The sequence below is a fragment of the Nuphar pumila genome, chromosome 5 (assembly GCF_984573655.1).
Source record: "Nuphar pumila chromosome 5, dmNupPumi1.hap1.1, whole genome shotgun sequence".
Taxonomy (NCBI): domain Eukaryota; kingdom Viridiplantae; phylum Streptophyta; class Magnoliopsida; order Nymphaeales; family Nymphaeaceae; genus Nuphar; species Nuphar pumila.
In genome coordinates this window covers 21933349-21957334 of record NC_143253.1, presented here as the reverse complement: position 1 = coordinate 21957334, position 23986 = coordinate 21933349, and the positions used below count along the sequence as shown (strand labels likewise).

General features: G+C 38.3%; 1 protein-coding gene across 4 annotated transcripts in view; it reads left to right on the top strand.

The window, feature by feature from the left end:
• LOC149837080 (pumilio homolog 5-like) overlaps positions 1–23986 on the top strand; it is a 119707-nt gene that overhangs the window by 28302 nt on the left and 67419 nt on the right. For all 4 annotated transcript variants that reach the window (XM_090005806.1, XM_090005804.1, XM_090005805.1 and 1 more), the window contains 5 exons: positions 2123–3543; positions 3633–3774; positions 3888–3995; positions 4334–4546; positions 4617–4727. In XM_090005806.1, the coding sequence (XP_089861932.1) occupies positions 2123–3543; positions 3633–3774; positions 3888–3995; positions 4334–4546; positions 4617–4727 (1995 nt within the window). The remainder of the gene's footprint in view (positions 1–2122; positions 3544–3632; positions 3775–3887; positions 3996–4333; positions 4547–4616; positions 4728–23986) is intronic.

The following is a 23986-nucleotide window of genomic DNA, read 5'->3' as shown; positions in this document are numbered from 1 at the left end:
ACTATCTTGTTTTGGGCACGACCGCTATGGGTACTTACAACCTTGCTTTAAACATTGATATAAGTTATAAATTCATAAGGAAAAATAGAAAAAAATAGAAACAAAAAAAAATGGTTTCGGTTGGCTCCTTAAAAATAGCCTAGAATTTAGATTGGTTAACTTATCACTCTTTTATATATAGTAGTTAGATTTTCAGTAGTTGCTATCGTTAGCTTTTGCATTTGTTGTTATGCGTTTGCCCTTTTCTTCTTCATTTTTGTTTTCTTGTTGATCTAAAAATTCTTTTCTTCCGGGCTGTCAGATGTTTTTATTTCCTTCACTTCCAAATAAGCGAAGGAGTTCTTGTTTTACCTTAACCATACTCGTTCATAATACTCTGTGTGTTTTAGGCCGGCTCCTTTTTTCCTCTCTTTCACTTTGGTAGTCGTCCTTAAAACATGATGTTAATTGGACTTGGAAACTTCTTCTGATGTATTTCTTTCTGTTTCTGTCCCATGCTTCATTGTTTGATCACTTATTTTTATTATTTTAGTGGTTGTCTGCTGGCCATCCACCGTTTTCTTAATGTATCAAATTTCTGCTGTTCATGATTTTCTTCCTTTTGCTTTCATGCAAGGTTAGAGTGCATTTTCTTTTCACATATGCTTGTGTTTACACCAATGTTTTGATTTTTCCTTGCTTCCTTGATCGATTTGTTAATCTTTCTGGTTACACTAAAAGAAGGGCGTCTCTCCTTGAAAAGTCAAAGAAAATCAAAGGACAAGCATTGAGCAAAGTTTGCCACTTGGGGTATTTGCTTGTTCTATCAGGATCAAGAATCTGTACACATGCTCTTTAAAAGAGGAAGCGATGAAACGGTTCATATAGGTTTCTACTGGGTACTGTCTTTAGCATGATGATGATTATTTGTGCATTAGTTTGATCTCCCATGGGACATTGTTGGTGTGCGAACTTGTGAACTTTTGCACATTGCCTCCAGTTATGGTGACAATTATTCATGCAGTGACTTGGTTCCACATTGCCTCCGGTTATGGTGACGATTATTCATGCAGTGACTTGATTCCAGAATCCATAATACTTTATAGCTACTCTTGTTACTTATTAGTGCTTGAGAGAATATCGGTCAATGTTATTTAGATGAGAAAATCTGTTTCTGTTCTATGCAAGCAAGTTGACATATAATGATCTCCCTCTGCAAGGTGTCTTACTTGACATTAGTATCAGATCTCCTCCTTTGCTGGTTGAAAATTTCAGCCGTGTCATCCATCTGCCTTGGGTTGGTTATTTCTCTGGATTTAAATCCTTGCTAAAATAAGTACACTTTAACTGCATTGTTCTTCTAATGTTTATGTTGTAATCAATCCACTGTGTGTGTGCTCGCACACATGTACATATGCACATTTGGGTGCATGCATCTTTGCACTTGTGTGTTACCTACCCACTATCACTGATATCGACGGTATTTTGAAAATATCTTGAGAAATACCGATATTTTAAGGTAGCCGATATTAAAGGTAAAATATCGCTATATTAGCACGATAATATCATAATATTTTTTTTGGAAAAACTCTTTTTTATTTATTTTAAATTTGCATTTCCTATTTTTTTGTTTCTTTTATATTTTAAAACCTTTAAAACATGTTTCTTTATATTTTTGGAAGAAAAATAATTCAAAACTTATTATTTTCTTAACTGTTTTGTTGTTATTTATATTTTTTTTTCAATTTTTTAAACTCCCGAGATTTTTCAACTTTTTAAAATCTCTCCGAGAAATATCCTCGCCGAGATAATACCTTGAGCGATATAGGTGAATATGGTGTTACCATAAGAATTTCCTTTTTGGGGCTTAATTTTTCCGTTTGCTGTTTTTCATATTTTCCACTGACATGTTAAGTTGTTTCTTATATATGTACTTGGAATTACTTGTCCCTTTGGTGATATTTTTTTTTTGGGTTCATATTTGCACTTCCCTTCTGTATAATATTCGTGCTATAAGTGGTTTCAGTAGGATTGAAAGTTTTTTTATCAGTTGATATATCCATGCTTTTAGTGTTGTGCTCTTGAAGAAAAGTACCTTTATATTTTCCTAATAACATGATGACTGTTGTCTTGAATCTTGCAGGCAGACTTTCCTCGCACTCCATCTCCTGTATACAATCAACCTTGTGCAACTAATGTAGCTTTTGAAGAATCACCTAATTCAGATTCCCATCTCAAATTGTTACATGATTCGTTATCTAAAACATCTATTCTGGGTGCAAATTTTGTGGAAACTATGTCAGATACAAATCCTTTGTCTTCAACTCCTGCTCCAACTTCATCAGCGCAGGATGGGCGAATTCTGATCTCAGAATCTAGAGCAAATGTAGATTTGAACTGTCCAAATTCCCACTTAGAAGATGCTTCTTTGCTCAATAACAACACTGATCCAGACATTGCAGGCACTGAAGCTACCTTAAAGGGTTTAAGTATTTCCAACCTGCCAAGTGCATGTGACCTCAAGAGACAGGAAGAACGGAGGAATTCTCAGAGGATCAATTCTTCACCACACCATTTGCAACGAGGTCCCATGTCTCATGGTCGATGTCAGTCTCAGTCACCTTCTCAAGGGAAAAACCTGGTCCATGTTGGGGTGGATCAGCGTTCACATGGAAATTCTAAGGTTTCTCCTGCTCTTGTTCAAGCCGTAGAAGTTCAGCCAGTTCTTCAGCCTGGTGGAATTACTCCCCCGTTGTATGCAGCAGCTGCAACGGCTTACATGGCTTCTGGAAGTCCCTTCTATCATAACTTGCAGCCAGCAAATATATATGCTTCCCAGTACAATCTGAGTGGGTATGCTCTGAATGCTGCTATGTTACCCCCTCTGATGGCCGGATATGCTCCTCAGCGTGTCATCCCTGTGACTTATGATAATTCTGCTAGTGCAAGCTTCCATGTTCGACCTGCTGGTCCACCTTCTGGGGCGAATATTGCTCCTGGAGTCGCGCAGCTTGGGCTATCACTGCAACCATCTTATGGTGATCCTCTCCTTTATTTGCCTCTTCCCATGGATGAAGCATACATTGCGCGACTTCAGTATGACCCTATGGCATATAGAGGAGGTCCTACAGGAAACCAGATTGAATCTTTTGATGCACAGAATGGCCATTCTCTGACTGCATACAATGCAGATAAAAAGGCTCAGTTTGTCAGGCCAGGATCCATAACCATCCCAAACTCTAGAAAAGGGCCCTTTGTTTCTACAGGTTATTATGGGAGTCCTCCTGGTATGGGTCTGGTAATGCCATTTCCAACCTCTCCCCTTGGTAGTCCATCATTTGCAGGAACATCAATGTCTGGCACAAATTTTATAGGGAGACAAAACGAGAATATAAGGTTTCCAGCAGGCTCTAGTAGCAGTTTAGGATCATATTCTGGCTGGCGGGGTTCAAATGGAAATGACAAAATTAATGATCCAAAACATTCCTTCATTGAAGAGTTGAAGTCCAGTAAGGCTCGTAGGTTCGAGTTATCTGATATTGCTGGTCGTATTGTTGAATTCAGGCAGGCTCTAAGAACTAAGCTACCTACTTCTAGATAGATTTAAGATTTTCCTCTGAAAGACTGTGATGCTTTTTCTTGTTTTGTATCAGTGCTGACCAACATGGCAGCCGGTTTATTCAACAGAAGTTAGAAAACTGTAATGCCGAGGAGAAGGCATCGGTCTTTAAAGAAGTTCTCCCACATGCTTCTGCATTAATGACAGATGTCTTTGGAAATTATGTGATTCAGAAAGTATGGGAAATGATTTTTTTAATTTTCTATTAGAACTATTCCTTGTCTGGTTAATATGCATGTCTTTATGTATTGATTAACCTACATGGGAGTATTTTTTGCACAATTTGCAGTTCTTTGACCATGGGAGTGCTGAACAGAGGAAAGAACTTGCAAAGCAGCTCACTGGGCGTGTTTTACAACTGAGCCTTCAGATGTATGGTTGTCGTGTAATCCAAAAGGTACAAAATTCTTCAGGGTTATTGAGGGGTGAGAAACATGTCTGTATATGTTTTTAGTTTGCATTTTTTCATAACTCATATTTGAAAGTTCATAGTGACATAGCAGGCACTGCTGTTTATTTTATTATAAAATTTTATTGTCTTAAAACATGTTTGAGTGGCAAAAAAGCCCAAATTATTTATTAATCTAAAGGAATTACCACATTGTGTTTGAAATACTAATATCATTAAAAGTAACTAAGTGGTAAACATGATGAACAACTTCACTTTCATAGTAAAGGTTAGTTTGTCTGTCTTTGTTTGTGAGTCTTGATCAGATCTATTGTAAGTTGGTGTAGGCACTTGAAGTTGTTGAGCTGGACCAGAAAACACAGCTTGTCATGGAACTTGATGGGCATGTCATGCAATGCGTGCATGACCAAAATGGAAATCATGTAATTCAGAAATGCATCGAATGTGTACCTGCTGATAAGATTGAATTCATTATTTCTGCTTTCCGTGGCCAAGTTTTTGCTCTTTCCAAGCACCCCTATGGCTGCCGTGTAATCCAGGTAAAAGTATAGTGTAATGGTGTTAGTGCTAAAACCTCTCTCTCTCTCATGTGGCTTTGTGGATTAACAGAGGGTTCTAGAACATTGCACAGAAGAGAGGCAAAGCCAGTGTATAATAGATGAGATTTTACAATCTGCTTGTGTGCTTGGTCAAGATCAGTATGGAAATTATGTAACACAGGTATCAATTTTCTTGGCATTTGGAATTTTGTTTCTGGTAGTGCCTTTAGCAGATTTGCTTGCAATTTGTATGATTACTTTTGTTTGTTCTCCTTTGAAGTAAAACCCTGTAGGCCGTGTGAGGTGACATCTCATGAGTATTGGTTCTTATCTAAGTGTTTACGTCATTTCAAATGATTTTGCACTTGTACTGCTGCACCAGTGGCAGATAAAAAAGTTGTTTGCTACCAAGTTCATGTGTGTTTCTAATTTCTAAAACCATACTATATGCATTTATAAATGAGTAGCTGGTGATTATGGAAATCCAAGAATTCATGAATGATGAATAGAAGAAGCAAGAAGGGAGAGAGAGAGGAGAAAATTAGAAGCTTCATTAGTTATGAAATTGAGAAGTTGCAATATTTATATGGGTTGACCCCTTTTTCTAAGTAAAACTGGACAAGATTGATCCTACACCTTTGACTCTCTCAGTCTCATTATGTTTATGTACAAGAATGCCCTCATAAATAAAACAATTACATGGAAGAAGGGTATTACACTACAAAGATAATACACTAGATGTACATTTCTCTTCAGTTCCCTCAAACTTGGGATGATGCAAGAGGAATCATTTGAAGTTTGAAAGATGTTCTGAAGTGGGAAGGGGCAAGACTCTTTGTCAACACATCAGCTATTTGCTCTTCTAAAGAGAAATGCTCAAGTGGAATTATTCCATCTTGATAAGCCCTCGTAAAATGTCAATCCATCTCTATATACATTGTTCTATCATAAATTTTGGATTCTTTGAAATATGAATGACGCTTAGCTTGTCACAATACAAGGGAGTTCTCCCATGACTGTTCATACCCAACTCATTCAATAACCACCTGATTCATATTATTTCAGTTGTAACGTGAGCCATAGCACTGTATGCAGCTTTAGCTATAGATAATGTTACTCTCCACAAGATTACTGAGCTATCAAGAAAGACAAATAAACTGTAGTAGAATGTCTATCGCGAGTGGACCTACCAAAATAGCATCACAAAAGGCTCAAAATTCTATGCATGATGATGATGTGAACATTCCAAAATGCAGTGTATTACATAACTAATAATTCCAAGCAATGTTGTGAAAAGCGTTGAGGCATAGCGAGGTGCTCCACCAAAAACTGAGGCGAGGCGTAAAGCGTAAACCTCAAATATTTTTTTTAAAACTTAAAAAAACTATAAAAAATATCTAAAATACAAATAAAAAAAATGCTTTATTGATGAAGCAACAAGCAATAAGAAATAGAAAATCTAAAATAAATACTAAAAAATACTAAAAAATATGATATTAACATGTAAAAGTAACTGAGAAACTGATCGTAAAGCATAAGCCTCAATTTTTTTGAAAACTAAAAAAAACTATAAAAATATCTAAAAAAACAAATAAATAAAAAATGCTTTATTAATGAAGAAACAAGCAATAAGAAATAGAAAATCTAAGATTAACATGTAAAAAAATTAAGCTTCTTCTTCTTCTTCGCAAAAAAAAAATAAAATAAAAAGTATAAAAAATTATTTTTATAATAAAATATTAATAAATAAAAAATTTCATGATAAATATCGCGTTTAAATTGTGGTATTTATGTTTTTTCATAAATCTCACGATATTTTGAAATTCTCGCTAGAAATTGCCGTGTTTTATGAAAAGTATTAGCTATATTGCCATTCTGCTTCCTAGTATAGGTTTGAATAAGCCTACTCATAAGGGTTTGAGTATTATCCTGAATATTTGTATTCTTGTCACTCCTTTCTTTGATTGGATATGGTACCAAAAATGAGAAATCAATCTTTTTTTTTTCTTCCTTAGGTTGAGCAAAATATGGTACATGTTCAAGGAGTACATAAATACTCAAAGCTTCTTTCCTATAGGATTCAAAACACTTATAACCCTTTTGACCATTCAGGAATCCCAGGAAGCAATACTTTACAACCCTAGGAGGGTTTATCTTTATAGCGCTCAGGAAACAAAACAAAACAAAACAAAACAAAACAAAACAAAACAAAACAAAACAAAACAAAACAAAACAAAGCAAAACATGTACAACCAAATAGTCTTAGAGATTTATAATCAGGAGAATATCACCATACAACTTTTGAAAAAGAGCGATACCTGAAAATATGCAATCACTCTAGAAGGGATATGATTAATCAAATATATTGTCATGCTAACAACTTCAGCCTGATTAAGTTTGGGTACACATCTTGAAAATAGAATTGCTCTTGTGGTCTCAAGAATATGCTTATTCTTCATTTCAGCAACCCCATTTTGCTTATATGTATGTGAACATAATTTTTTGGTGAACAATCCTTTTTCCTATACTAAACTTTAAAACACATGACCAACATTTTTCTCCCTTTATCTGAATGAAGAATTTTAGTCTTAGCAGAGGAATTTTAATCATGGCACAAATTTTTTTATAGATTTCATAAAGGTCATTTTTATTCTTCATAAAATAGATCTGTCTATCTTGTACAATAATCAATGAGTGTAACAAACTAAGCAAAACCAACCTTAGACAAAATAGGTGAAGGTCCCCAAACATCTAAATGCACAAGATCGAAGGCCTTAGTTGACTCCATTATTCTATATCCAAAATGTAAAGTATGACTATTTGTTCATTTACAACTATATCAACACTCTGAACACGCAAAAGCTATCAGACAATAAGAGATATTGTAACTTAGAACTAGAAATATAACCAAGCCTCTAATACCATAGCATAAACTCATCCAAAACTGTGACTCCTAGACCACTTTTCAATCTTTTCTGCGAGCTCAAGTCTAGTTAATCTAGGTAATACAAGTCCCCTCTCCTATGGCCAATTCTAATCCTCTTTTCTGTAAATTGATCTTACAGAAAAAAATCTACAGAAGACACGATTACATTACAATGAAGTTTAGTAATTTGTTCAACGAAAACATGATTCATGGTTAGAGAGAAAATGAAAGACTTAAAAAATATTATGTTTACTCTCAGGACAAGATTTGGGAGTAACCTTGTTCAACCTTACAAACAAAGCATAAATAACCCATCTGCAGTGCAAAAAAAACCACTAAAAGGTCAATGATTGGTTAGGATAGACATGTACAGTCGTGTGACATGATGTAGTTGAGTCTATCAACCAACCCATAGTGATAACAGCTATGTTACATGGGTAAGTGTTCAGGGGGGCTGCACTCATGTCAACGCCTTTTGACACAGGTACGAATGGGGTTTATACCAAGTACCTTGTGGGTTTGGGTTGGGTCAACCCTGACCCAAACCTGATATCTGACCAAACATTTGTTTTATCCCTCACAACCCTCTCTTTGATGAGAGAGAGAGAGAGAGAGAGAGAGAGAGAGAGAGAGAGAGAGAGAGAGAGAGAGAGAGAGAGAGAGAGAGAGAGAGAGAGAGAGAGAGAGAGAGATGATGGGATGAATCCCCAACTGCCACTTCGCCTTCCCATTTTTATCATGAACTACCCCCTTCTCTCTCTCTATATATATATACCTCCTCTTTGCTGAAATAGCAGGGAACCCCCTTCTTTTGATAAAAACAGAAATAACATATATGGATCTTGGTTTGAACCTACAAAACCATATCCATACATGCATATGTGCACATAAGGAATTGGTTCCTCCTAACTGTCCATATGGTGTGGATGGTAACAAACAGCAATAAATAAATAGAAATATATATATGTAAACACACACACACACACACACATATATATAACAAAATCAACCCTTGGATCTTAGTTTTTTGACATAAAAATATGTTTTTTTAGGTTTGAAAATTTGGTACATTGTAGGCCGTTGATTTTTCAACCCTTGTAAAATCTGACATATATGTCAGAAAAACATGATCCAGAGGTCAGTTTCTACCAAACTTAATGTGTAGATCACATATGTGTAATTAGGGGTGGGCAACAGGCTGGTCTCGATGGGCCAAGCCGACCTGGCCTGCCATGGGCCGGGTTTGGGCCAAGGTTAGATGATTCAAAAGCTGATTCTTACTAAATAAACCATGTAGATCACATATGTAAAGTCAGATTCCAAAAACATATAAAAAAATGAAAAATTGAGACCTTCCACACCCTCCTACCGTTAGGAGGAACCAATCCACACACTCCACACACAATTAAAATTGGTTCCTCCGCACTGTCCATGCGGTGCGGAAAGTGTTGATTTTTTGATGTTTTAAGCCATGTTTGAAAAATCTGACCCTACAAATGTGTTCAGCATGATCCATTTGCTAGGAATCAACTATTGGATATTGCTTTTTGATTAAAAAAAATATGATTTTATGAGTTTTTAAATTTATGAAAATTTTGAGTCATCAATTTTTAAAGCCTTATAAAAACCTACTCACATGTTTTGTCGAAAAATCATGATTCAAGAGTCGATCTATAACAAATTGACTATGTTGAAGATATCTATAGGGCCAGATTGAGTCAAAACAATTTGAACCTATGAGTTTCAACCACTATCACCAATATCGACAATATTTCGAAAATATCATGAGAAATATCAACATTTTAAGGTAGTCGATATTAAAGGGAATATTTTGCAATATTTTCAAAATATCGGCAAAAGATAAAAATGCCGCTATATTCTCACGATAATATCATAATATTTTTGGGGGAAAACTCTTTTTTTATTTATTTTAAGTTTGCATTTCCTATTTTTTGTTTCTTTTATATTTTTAAAACATGTTTCTTTATATTTTTGGAAGAAAAAGTAATGCAAAAATGATTATTTTCTTACCTTTTTGGTTATTATTTATATTTTTTAATTTGTTAAACTCTCGATATTTTCCCGAGATTTTTCAACTTTTGAAAATCTCTTTGAGAAATACCCTCGCCAAGATAATACCTTGAACAATATAGGTGTCTGGTTTCAACTCATTGATATCGTATGCACTTTAACACCAAAGTCTTACATACACATAATCATACCCATTTACTCGCATTTTAAAACAAATTGCCATGTCGTACCCTTTGTAGTTGTACTTGTACCAGACAGGGTTCAAATGCAATACCAAAAGAAACAAGATCCGGAGTAGTAGTGGCAGTATATGGGTCAAGATGGGATTCTTCGCTTGAAGATTGATGAAACCCCTTCATCTGACTCCAATAGCAATAAGCATTTCGAGCCTTCGAACAAATGCCTTCATCAAAACACACAGAGAGAGAGAGAGAGAGAGAGAGAGAGAGAGAGAGAGAGAGAGAGAGAGAGAGAGAGAGAGAGAGAGAGAGAGAGAGAGTATTGCATTGTAAAGATATGGGTGACTTTGTTATGTTGAGGTGTTAGTGTTCAAGTTTTTAGATGGCAGCATCCTTTTATCACTCTTCCAAACGGGATGCAGCTGCTTCTTAGAGGTGCAATATGGGACTTTGGTTCCTTGTGGACCAAGTTATTTTCTTGGATTGTTTCTATGAATAAAAATCAACACTTGAGACAACTTTCTATCACTCACTTTTCCAGACGGGGTGCAGCTGCTGCTTAGAGGTGCAATGTGGGACTTTGGTTCCTTATGGACCAAGTTATTTTCTTGGATTGTTTCTATGAATAAAATCAACACTTAAGACAACTGAAACGGGAAAATTATGCATATACCTCGACTATGCTTTATGTTCTATTTATTCAAGCCTCACCATCCACGAAATCACAAGCACAATAAAGAAACAAGAAGATAAAGAAGGGTTATTTCTTCATTAGAAAGGAAACTGAAAAAGAAGATACGCTTTATGGGGTCGACTCCCTTGAGGTCACTAAAAGACAAATTCTGTTGACCCAATAACCACTTGACAAATTACAACAATAACCCTAAAAAATAATGTTATGTACACAAAAGCATAAAAGAGCTGTGGCACAAGAGACTAATAATACATATGATACACAAACATATTACACTATTCACCACTCCCCCTCAAACTTGAGATGATTCTAGGGGAATCATCCCAAGTTTGAAAAAGAAATGATTGAAAGTGTAATGGAGCAAAACTTTTAATAAAAATGTCTTCAATCTGTTCCTTAGCTCACATGCTCTAAATACCCCATCTTCATAAGCCTTCATAGTAAAGTGACAATCTATCTCAATGTGCTTCATCTTCTAATGAAACTCTGGATTCTTTGCTATGTGGATAGCACTCATATTGTCACAATACAAGGGAGTTTTCACATCCACAGATATTCCAAGTTCACCCAACAACCATCTTATCCAAATGACTTTTGCAGTGACCTGAGCTCAACCTTTTGCTGCTTTTTGTTTTTTCAAGAAATCAAGGAGGTTCCACGGAAGATACTGAAACTTGTGGTGGAAAAACGATCATGAGTAGACTCTCTAAAATTTGCATCACAAAAGGCTTTAAGGTTTGTGGAGGATGATGATGAAAAGAACATCCCGTAATGCATAGTATCTCTCATATAGCAAATTATCCAAAAAACAATAGTAAGCTGAGCAGATGTGGATGAGCTCGTAAACTAACTATCAACGTGTACACGATACGTGATATCTGATCTGAAAATAGTCAAGTAAATTAGTCTCCCAACCAACTGCCTATACACAACTGGATTTTCCAAAACTTCTCTATCAGTTGCCCTCAACTTTGCATTAACTTTCATTGGAGAAGTCACTTTCTTGGCATCATTTGTAAGTTTGGCTTTCACAACAAGTTCAGTTGCATACTTATGTTGTGACAGATGCAACGGACCAAGGAAATATGTACCAAGGTTTTTCATCTCAAAAACATTGGCCAACCTCTTCTTAGTGTCTTCTACCTTCTAGACATCATCTCCAATATCATCAACATATAAAAGTAATAAGCATTTGCTTTGAGAGGATGATGACACAAACAAAGCAAGGTCATGATAACTCTGCTCAAAACCAAGTGATTTGAAAGCAATGCTGAAAATTTCAAACCACGCATGCAGAGCTTGTTTGAGCCCATACAAGGCTCTCCTTAGCCCACACACTCTGCCTCGAGGATCTGAATACATTGGTGGTAATTTCATATAGACTTCCTCCTTCAGATCTCCATTTAAGAATGCATTCTTCACATCTACTTGGCACAACTTCAATTGCCTAACTACAACTACAATCAGAAGTCTTATTGTTGTCATATGAGCCACAAGTGCAAATGTCTCGGCAAAGTCGATTCCAAATTGTTGGCTATAACCCTTTGCTACCAATCTTACCTTGTAGCACTCAATTGATCCATCCACCTTGTTTTTTATCTTGTAGATCCACTTGCAACCTAATATATTCTTCTTAGGTGGAGGCCTCACCAAATCCCAAGCATGCATTCTTTCGAGTGCATTCAACTTTTCTACCATAACTTGCTGCCACTTCTCCTTAGGAGCAGCCTCTGCATACGAACTTGGCTCAACATAGAAATGAATTAAGGCTAAGAATGCACGATGATTGGGAGAAAAAGACTAATAAGATACAAAACAGGAAGATGGAATAGGTACTCTTGTACTCCGACGTACCTGCATTGTAGGGGAGAAGGAGATAGCAAGGACGAAGACTCCACACTTGTATATTCTGGTTCAACTGTAGATGGAAGGAGATCGGGATTGGCCTCTAGATTCTCCTCTTCTCCTAGTTTAAATTGATTTTAGAATGGAATCTCAACAATATTTTTGTTTATTCTGGTATTCACTTGCTCCCCCTGAACCTCAACATTCTTATCAAATCCACTTTGTTCAACAAATGATACCAGAAATGAGAGATCACTCTTATCTCCTTCCTCAACCTTAGGCTGACCAAAGTAGGATGTGTCTTCATGAAAAACAACATTCTTAGAGACCCAAACTTTTCTTTCAATAGGATCATAACACTTGTATCCTTTTTGCCCAATTAAGGAACTCAAGAAACAACATTTTACAACTCCAAGATAAGTCTTATCTTTATATCTATTAGGCAACTATACAAAACATGTTGGTCCAAATATTTTCATCATCTTGTACTTTGGTGCAACGTTATGCATTTTCTGCAAAGGAGATATACCTTTGAGAACATTGGAAGGCATCTGTATGCAAGTTGGTATTGTTAAAAATGTATATATATACATTGTATATATATAAGTATATATACATATATGTATGTATATACTACAATGTAACTAGGTTAGAAGTAAGTTTCTAGTTTTTTTCTTTCTTTTTTCTAGTTTCTTTTGGAATAGTCAACACAAAGTTGACTAGTCAAAAGAGACCTTGGGACAGGCCCAATGGCTCCAAATGGAGCCGTTGGACCTGCCCCCATCTCCTCTTAGAGACTCCCTCTTGTGTATATAAATAGGGGATGACTCCCCTTATGTTGTATGCCTTCTTGCATAGATTGATCGCTAAAATATTATTTTATTACTTGTGTTTTGCCCCTTTTCGTGGGTGTTTGTGTGTAAGCCCATTTTGTGGCTTGTGTATTACTTTGGTGCTTTGGTGAAACTCTTTGCGTGTCCACTCTTGTTGTTTTGGCGTATATATTTTGGATGACCTTGTTTCTTTACATGGTATTAGAGCTTGGAGATCAAGTTGATTTTTTGGTGCATTGAGAAGCATGCCACTCAAGATTTTGAAGAGATAGTCTCTCTTGCAAAATTTATTCAAGTGCTTGTGAGATTGTTGTGCCCTCTTGGTGGTGGAGTACTCGTGTGTTCGTGCTCTTCATTAGAGGTGCTCTCTTGGTGGTGGAGTGCACGTGATACTTTTTGACCATCTCCTCTCTTTCTTCCTCCTCTCTATCTTCTATTTTTTCTCTTAGCCCTTGTAAACGACAATGATAATGTCACCCTAAAACCCATCAAACTTAATAACACAAACTTTATAACATGGGCTTCAATCATAAATCACTTCATATGGGGGAAAGGGTTGTGGGGATTAGTGGATGAGTTGGATTTGGAACCCAAACTAATCCTTATTAAGATACAAGGAGAAAAAGCGGTACTTCTTACGAAGGCAGAAAAGACCGAGACTATGGTCATGAATGAGAAAAAATGGAGAATGGGGCATGCCAAGATTATGTCTTGGCTCATTAGTAATGTTGATATCAAGAAGTGCTCAAGTCTAACTAAGTTTGAACATGCAAATAAAGCACGAGAATATCTCAAGAGAATGTAGTCTCTTAAAGATATTACCCACATTTGTAACTTACAAGACAAAGTATGCACTATGACTCAAGGAGGAAAAAATATTAGAGAATACTTTAGTGAGTTGTCTGACCTTTGGAATGAGTTGGCTCTCCTTGAGCCACAATGACATTGTCCCGAAGACATAGAACTCTGTCAAAGACAAATTGATGCAGAGTATTTCTATTAATTCATCAATGGTCTACGACCGGAGTTTGAGTCTACCAAATCAGCTCTTGTCCTCTATTGAAGAGCTAAGTATGGAGGAAAATAGATTAAAAAAGAAGAGACATCTAGAGAAGATGATTCGATCCTAGCCGTGTCTAGGCCGAGAAACCATGTCTATGCTTACAAACCACCACATTATGGGAGACCAAACAATGATAACTATGGAAAACAAGGCAATGAGTTTTAGAAAAAAAATTATTTATTATTATTGTTATGAACCGGGACATATCAAGACATATTGTCCTAAACTAATGTGGCCTTATGAGAAGACGCTAACATCGGTTGCACAAGAGTCAAGTGAGCTCAAAGCTATACAAGAATCAAACATTGGGAGCATGTCTTTGACTCAACTTGTAGAAGCTCTCCAACTTCTACTCAAAGGAGCTTCATCAACCAGAGCCGCGGTCTTTTCTGTTGGCATCTCTGACACCGGTAAGAATCTTTGGCTTCTTGACTCAGGTGTCTCATTTCATATGACACCAAATAGTGATATCTTATCCGAATGTCGTAACTCAAGCGGGTCAAATGTTTTTATTGTTGATGGGGCATGCCTTAGATAAAGGGAATAGGAAATTTCAAAAATATTTGAAAAGGTTTTTCTATTTCAAAAATTAGATATATCCAAGTTAAATCTAAATCTTTTGTTTGTCTCACAATTATTTGACCATAGGTACAATGTTTCCTTCTTTTCTATTGGTTGTCGAGTGCGGGATCACCAATTAGGAAAGCTGATTGGGGAAAGCCATAGGGAATGAGACTTATACTACATGGATATTTTAGAAATACCCGAAAATACCTTTTGTTATAATGTTCAGAAATTGGATTTGGATTTCCTAATTATCCAAAATCCAACACTTTCCAATTATGAAAAATTTTGTAATTTTGAAAATTTTACATGTGAAGATTATATTCTTGGCAAGATGAAAAGATTGCCATTTCGTGAAAGAACTTTTGTCTCTACACGATCGCTTGAGTTAGTACATTCGGATGTTTGCGGCTCAACACCTGTTGTATCTAAGGCTGAGTTTGCATATTATGTAATCTTTGTTGATGATTTTAGTGGACACGTGGATTTATTTTCTTAAACATAAATCTAAAGTTTTTCATACTTTCAAATATTTCACAAATTGGTCCAAAATAAATTTCAAAAGGATATTTCTATCTTTCGCATTGATTCAGGATGATAATTTTTATCAAAAGATTTGAAAGATTACCTGAAATCAAATGGTATTACACATAAAAAATCTCGTCTCTACACTCTACAACAGAATGACTTGGCCGAAAGAGAACATATGCACATTATAGAAACCATAAGAACATTGCTTATCTCAAATCAAATGCCTAAAGAATTTTGGGCAGAAGCCACTTTGACCGCAATTTATCTTATTAACAAAATGCCATATGTTATCTTGAAAAATATATCATCAGTTGAAAAGCTTTTTAAACTTACTCATGATTATTCTAGACTTAGGGTTTTTGGATGCAAATGTTTTGTATTCACTGATAAAAATGATAAACTTTCTCCTCGTGCTATTCATTGTGCCTTCTTGGGATATGCAAATAATAAAAAAGGTTATAGTTGCTTTGATTTTAAAAATAAGAAATTATATGTTTCAAGAAATGTGCCTTAGAAATCTTTTTTTTTTGGATTCGAAAATTCTAAGGACATAATTGAGTATTTTTTTCTGTTGGATCTAATTTCAAAGATCGGTGATTGCGGTGCTGATCTTGACGAAGTTCAGGATATCATAAATGATATGGTTAGTGAATAAGAATCTCATGACAATGAGTAAGTGAAGAACAATCTCAAAATCAGAACTTATTCAATATTTCAGGCATAGTAGTTCTGAACATCCATGTGCCCTTGAAAAATATACTAATGAAAATCATGTAGAAACACAAACTAGGTCATCGAGAGTATCAAAACCTCTTGGAAAATTTGTGTCCTATGAGTCATTTTTACCTAAGTATCAAGCTTATATTGCATATACATCCCTACATATAACCCTCAAACTTTGCTGAAGCAAAGAAACATTCTGAATGGGTAAAAGCCATGAGGGTATAATTAGATGCTTTAGAAAAGGCAAATACTTGAACTGTCCAAGATATTCCCCTAGGAAAAAAAACCATAGATTGTCGATGGGTTTATAAGATAAAAGCCAAGAGTGATGAAACCCTTGAAAGGTACAAAGCTAGGTTAGTTGCCAAGGGATACTCTCAAGAGTGTGAAATAGATTATGAAAAAACCTTTTTGCCTTTTGTTAGGATGACTACAGTTAGAACCGTAGTAGCCCTTGTCTCTGTGAAGAAATAACCTATATATCAAATGGATGTTAAAAATGCGTTTCTCAATGGTAAATTGGTTGAAGAAATCTATATGGAGGCACCACCTGATATAGTTATTCTTAAGGGAAAGACTCTTCGTTTAGATAAGGCTTTTTATGGCCTTAAACAAGATGCAAAAGCTTGGTATGACGGGTTTAGTCAAGTTATACTTGATGTTTGATTTCAATCTTGTTTAACTGACACAACCTTGTTTGTTAAGATTTCTGATGCAGGTATCATTCTTCTTCTTTATACGGACGATATGATTATCACAAGAGATGACAAATAGGGAGTTGAAAACATTAAAATACTTCTTAAAACACATTTTGAAATGATTGATTTGATGTTTTTTAAATATTTTCTTGGTATAAAAGTTGCTTATTCTTTTAATGGTTATTTGCTGCTCAATCTAAATTTACGTTGGATAATGTTGCCAAATTTGGTATCTCTAATGATAATATGGTTGATACTCCCGGAGTTGTAAATGTCAAAATGAAGATTGATGATGAGGAACTACTTGAAAATCCAGCACCAGACAATTTGTCGGGGCATTGTCATATATTTTAATTACGTGACCTGACACTGCGCATGCAGTTCACGCAACAAGCCAGTTTCAACATGCTCCAACCACAATTCATATTTGAGCAGTTTTGCGCATTATTAGATATATTAAAATTGTTTTTTAAGGACTTTTCTTGTCTGCTTCATCATTAGATTTAATTGCTTATACTAATGCTGATTGGGAAGGTGATCCCAATAGCCGACACTCAACCACTGGTTTTTGTTTGTTTTTAAGTGACTTGTTGATTTCATGGAAATGTAAGAAGCAACATAAGGTCTCTCTTTCAATTGAAGTAGAATACTGAGCCATGATTACCACTACTATGGAAGTGGACTGGCTATGAAGATTGCTGACTGACATGAGAGTCTAGATTAAATGAACATTAAGGATGTGTTATGACAACAAAAGTCAGACATTTCATAAATGCACAAAGCATATTGAGATGGACTGTCACTATATAGAGAGGAGTATCTATAGAGAACTATCGATCTTCCGTATGTTACTTTAGAATATCAATTGGCGGATTTCTTCACCAAACCTCTCGCAGCTTCTAGATTTCACTTTCTATTGGACAAACTTTCGGTTATCCAACCGTAAATTTGAGAGAGAGTGCTAATATATATATATATATATATATATATATATATATATATATATATATATAATTAGGTTCATAGTTGGCAAACCCCGCAAGTCGACCTGGATTAGACCCCAACTGGGTCACAATTTAGGACTGCCGGTCCAACCCATTAAATAAATTTTTTTATCATGTATTTTATTATTGTAATGTATAATTATTATATAAAGTCACTTGTTATGAAGAATCTAATATTGTTCAATGAAAAAAGTTAATAATCATGTATAATTATATGTTTTTGTAACTTAGCTATTGACATATTAGCTTGAAGTTTAGTTATTTTCATGTCTTATTCATGTGCTTACACTATAAAATATAGAGTCCTGACTCGTCCGCATTAGGGGTCCGATCCGAGCCCGAGTCACGAGTTTGCCAACTATGACTAGGTTAGAACTAGGCTTTTAGTTTTTTTTTTCTAGCTTCTTTTGGACTAGTCAACACAAAGTTCACTAGTCAAAAGAAACGTTGGGACAGGGCCTTTAGTGGGTGTTTTGTGTGTAAGCCCATTTTGTGGCTTGTGTATTACTTTGGTGCTTTGGTTGGACTCTGAGTGTCCACTCTTACTTTCGGTGAATATATTTTGGAGGACCTTGTTTCTGTATACGTATGGCTGGTCTGGACCGAACTGTAGGATGGTTTGCATGTTGTCACTGACACTATATCTCTATATTATCTGATTAAAACTTGAACTGAATCTAATTGATCTTAATCAAGATTTTTAAGCTGCTTGAGCTGGTTAAGTCAAACAAGCTTGAACTCAAGCATGAACTCAGTTTGTTAATGTTTGAGCTGGAGCTGATCCTACACAAGGATAGGGTTATCATGTAACCATAAAGAAAATGCTGCTGTTTGGTAAGCCTATAATATTACATGCGGTGGAATCTGAATTGTGTTTGTCTCTTTGTTAAGCTTGACCTTTTCGATACCCCCCCCCCCCTCGGGTCCCAAATAGGTGGAATAGATGCATTAGTGCTACCATTGTTGAAGTGGAGAGTATTGAAGTCTATGTATTATGTTGTTGTACATCAAGTAATGTAATACCCCTTAGTATTAGGACCTAATGTATATAACCTAATATTTTAGGGTAATTTAGGAAGTTCATTAATTTCATTTTTGTAACCACGGTCGTACGATGTGCAGGCCCACTGAAATCGATGAGGCTTACTTTTATTTCAATGTGAACTTCAACTGAACAATAGAATGAACGTAAATGAAAGGGAACAAACAATAGAAAGGAAGAAAAGCCAAGAGGAAAACTGTTGACAGAAAAAAATGGAAGAAAAACTGATGCAATCTGAATATTCTCTGTGTTTCACGCAACCTTAGAAGAGGGTTTTTAAAGCCTGCTAGTGGACCCGGGTCTCGGGTCCGATCCTGGACCCGAGACGTCTTCACTCTGCAGATGGATCTGGGACGATCCGAGCCTTCCCTCGTCTGGAGTAGGTGCGCAGGGTCACGTCCCTGCATCGGGCCACCTTACCTGCGATCAGATCTAGCTCGTGGGTCTGATCGTCCATCCTCTGTGGGTCGGCTTCCCTGGCCGTGCCTGGGTCACGCGGGACAAGCACGATCTGGTCCTGCTCTGCATCATTCTCCCCTGGTTGAGAAGAAGTCGGCTCTCACGTCTTGTTGTCTCCATAGTAAGCATATAGATCAGACACATTGAAGATAGGCGAGATGTGCCAATCTTCAAGCAGTTCAAGGAGGTAGGCATTCAGACCTAATCACCGAAGGATCTTGAAGGGGCCATATTTCTTAGGACTCAATTTACCATAAGTACCCACTCGGAAACGCTCTGACGCAGGTAAACCCATACTAACTGATCAACTTGAAATTGAACATCACGATGACCCTGGTCTACGAAAGCTTTGTAGGCTTTGTAGCTTTCAACAAGTTTGGCGCAGACCTGTCTGTGGATATCACGCATGTACTCAACGACATCAAATGCGTCTGGGGCTGGGTTCGGAAGACTAGACACAAGTGCTAGATCTACAACATAAGTGGGTGACCGACCATAAACCACTTGAAAAGGAGACTTGCCCGTGGACCGGTTAACGAAGCTTTTGTATGCGAACTCGGCTTGCGGCAAGACTAGGTCCCATGTTTTGTCATTCTCCCCAACGAGACTCCTTAGCAAGTTCCCTAGGGTGCGGTTCACAACTTTGGTTTGGCCATATGTTTGTGGGTGGTATGCACTGTTGAACTGAAGCTTGGTTTTCAATAAGACCCATAACGATTTCCAAAAATGGCTCATAAAGCGCGTGTCACGATATAAGGTGATCGTGTGAGGGCAAACCATGGAATCGGGCCACGCCCTTGAAGTAGTACGAGGCTACTAACGAGGCGTCGGTGGTTCGCTTACACGGGACAAAGATAACCATCTTGAAAAATCGGTCAACCACAACTAAGATGGAATCAAAACGGCGCTAGGATCTGGGAAGACCCACAATAAAATCCATGAAAACATGTTCCCAAGGTCGCTCAGGGATGGGCAAAGTTGTATACAAACTACTATTCTGACGTCGACCCTTGGACACTTGACACACTCGACAACTTTGAACAAACTTGACAAAATCTTTGCGCATTTTGGGCCAAAAGTAGCGTTCATCTAACAGAGCAAACGTCTTATCATGTCCAAAATGCCCCGCTAGTCCCCCTTCATGTAACTAGGAAATTAATTGGAGTCTAAGAGAGAATCTAGTCACACATAGCTTATTTCTTCGAAAAAGGTAACAATTATGTATACTAAACCGTGGGTTGGCTATACTATCAGAGGAGAGGCACCCTTCCCAGACTTGCTGAAAATCAGGGTCCGTCGGGTACAACTTCTTGCACTGCTCAAACCCAATGACTTGCACTGACATAGTCATCAGGAGACTATTTTTCCTGCTAAGTGCGTCAGCTACCTTGTTCAGAGTACCTGATTGATGGTGAATCGTGAAGGTGTACTCTTGCAAGAAGCTGGCCCACTTGGCATGCCTGACACTCAACTTCTTTTGACTATTCAAATACTTTAATGCCTCATGATCCGTGTACAGGACAAACTCCTTATAAATAAGATAATGCCTCCAATAACGAAGGGCTTGTACCACAACATAGAACCCTGGCTTGAGTCAGCTTTTCACTAAAGAAAGCAATGGGTCTGCGGTTCTGACTCAAGACTGCACCAATTCCCACTTTAGCGGCATCACACTCAACCTCAAAGACTGCACTAAAATCAAGAAGGGTTAAGACAGGGGCACTAGTCATTTTCTCTTTAATGAGCGTTAAGGCTTTTCTCGCCACAGACGTCCAATGCAAACTAGTACCCTTTAGGCACTCCGTGATGGATGCCATGAGGGTGCTGAAGTTTCTCACAAAACGACGGTAGAAAGTGGCTAACCCATGGAAACTACAGATTTCTCCTATAGTCTTTGGGGTAGGCCATTCCACAATCGCACAGACTTTGGCGGGATCCGCCTTAACTCCATCAGATGACACAATAAAACCCAAAAATACGACACTTGACATCATAAACTCACACCTTTTGGCATTGACATACAACTTTTTCCTTCTCAAAATCTCTAAGACCTAACGCAAATGACTCAAATGAGCAGACAAAGACGAGCTATAAATCAAAATGTCATCAAAATAGACGACAAACTTTTCTATATAAGGGCGCAACACTTGGGTCATCATATTCATGAAGGTACTCGGGGCATTTGATAACCCAAATGGCATGACTAACCACTCATACAATCCATCACGTGTTTTGAATGCCGTCTTCCACTCATCCCCCTCTCGGATACGGATTTGGTTGTACTCACTTTTTAAATCAATTTTTGAGAAGATAGAGGCACCAGCCAACATATCAAACATATCATCCAATCAAGGAATGAAAAACGGTATTTGACAGTGATGCGATTGATTGCTCGACTATCAACACACGTGCGCATGGACCCATCTTTCTTAGGAGTGAGCAGGGCGGGTACTACACAAGGGCTCACACTCTCACGAATAAACCCCTTTTGCAATAACTCCTGAACCTGCCTCAACAACTCGGCATGCTCAGATGGGTTCATGCGATACGCGGGGAGGTTAGGGAGACTCGATCCCGAGACAAAATCAATGGCATGCTGCACCACCCGCATTGAAGGTACCATCAGGAAGGTCGTCTGGCATAATGTCGCGAAACTCCTCAACAAGGGGTACAATGTCTGCGGGAACGAGCAACGACGTACTCATCAACGGCTTAGCCACCAGGGCATAACACTAATCGTCCTCCCAACAATGGCTCAAGAAAGACCGGTAAGATAGGTCCGCGAGCCAGGGAACTCGCTCAGGCTTATCCACAGTAGGAAAATCGGTCTCCTTGATAGGGAGGACTATTTTATGACCCTTAAAAATAAATGAGTACGTGTTCCTGTGGCCATCGTGAATGGTCTTGCGATCAAACAGCTAGGGATGTCCTAAAAGAATGTGACACGCACTCATAGGGGCTACATCACACCACACCTCATCGTGGTAATGCTCCCTCATGGAGAACCGAACTAAACCATGCTGGATGATAGGGACCTTGTTTCCTCTTTTGAACCATGCCATCTTGTATGGTTGAAGTAATTTCTCCGTTTTCAGGTTCAAGGTGGACACGACACTCTCGGACACCATATTCTCACACGCCCCAGTATCAATTATAACATCACATGCATGCCCCTCACAGTTGCAACGTGTTCTAAAAATGTTATTCCACAACCATTTTGCAGGGGTCGACTCTCGGGGTGCGGTCAAAACATGACGGATAGACAATAAATTTTCGACGTTGCCGTCGAACTCTACGACTTCCCTCTCGTCATCACCTTCAACCATTGACTCACCCTCACTCTAACTATCAGACGCTGACTCAACAATAGCCTCAACGAAATGGGCATTCTTGTTCACGGTGGGGCACTTGGATGCAATATGTCCTAACTTCTGGCACCTAAAACAACAGATGGTAGACTCACTAGGCTTGGCCTTGGACCTGGTATGGTATGCGGGTCCGGACTGGTCAGGCTTGCTAGGGTCTACTCTTGGGGTGGACTTGGAGTCTTCCTTCCTAGGGGAGCTCGCTCCTCTGGTTGGGAAACTCGACTTGGGTCGACTGAACTGGTCATTACGGGAGGTCCTATATTCTTGCCTCCTTTTCAATTTTTTCTCTATATTCATGGTATAACTGCTTGCCTGATCCAATGACTCGACTGTGACAACTGAAATCATCAGAAATAGCAGGACGAAGACCAGAAATATACCTCGTGACCTGCTGGCGGGCGGTCTCCTCGATTTGCACTCGCATGGATAGACGATGGAACTCAGCAGTGTACTCCGCCACGGTACGAGTGCCTTGACGCAGGGTCAGGTACTCCTTGTAGGCTCGCTCGGCGTGGTCTGAAGGCACAAACTTTGACTGCATCAACCTCTGCATCTCCTCCCATGTCTCTACGCGCTCTAGTCCCTGCCGCTCCCTCGACCTCTGAAGCTCAACCCACCATGTCTGTGCTAGGCCCCTCAATCGAGTTGACGCTAGAGAGACACGACGGTGATCAACTACAATGTGGTAGTCGAAGAAAAACTGTACGACATAGGACCAGTCGAAGAACTACTCTGCATTGAATCGTCCTGCGAACTCCGGAAGGTCTAGCTTCACCCCGTAGGTGGAGGGGTGCTATGGTGCTTTCTGCTGACGGGTCTCCACCATTCCTGTCGGGTACTTATTCTAGAACGCGTCATCATCCAACACTGCTTCATCACCCTCTTCGCGGTACTGCTCGCCTGGATACTGGTGCTGACGAACTCCAACGACGTGTGGTCGACGCTCAGGTCGCACCGGTCCCTGCTGAATCTGTATGGCGACTCCTGGAAACTACCTCGGTCTGGCTTGCCCATGGGTGAGAGCCATCTGTGGCCGGCGTTGTGGCACCGGTATGACAGGAGGTCCTACTAAAGGTAGACGGGTCGGTCGGGTCTCGGGCTCTAGGTGGGTAGGAACAGGATAATATGGGTCTGGGTTATGGGTTGGGTTAGGGTAGAGGTATTGGGTTGGGTATGGTGCTGGGTTATGGATCGAGGATGGGTTAACGGAATGGGTCTGGTACGAGTATTGGGTTTGGTTGGTGTAGTATTTGGATGAATCACCCGATTGGATCTGGATCGGGTCAAGTCCTAAACTATTCGTCAGACCCAGAATGGGGTGGGTAGGATCATAGATCGAGTTATGGTATGAGAAAGCCTGGTTTGAACTTGATTCGTAACAAAATGGGTCAGTTTTTGACCCAGTTCAAATTCAAATTGGAGCTTCGTCCGGGTCTGATATAGGTTTGGGTCGACATTGGATCCATTTTGGGGTTCAAAA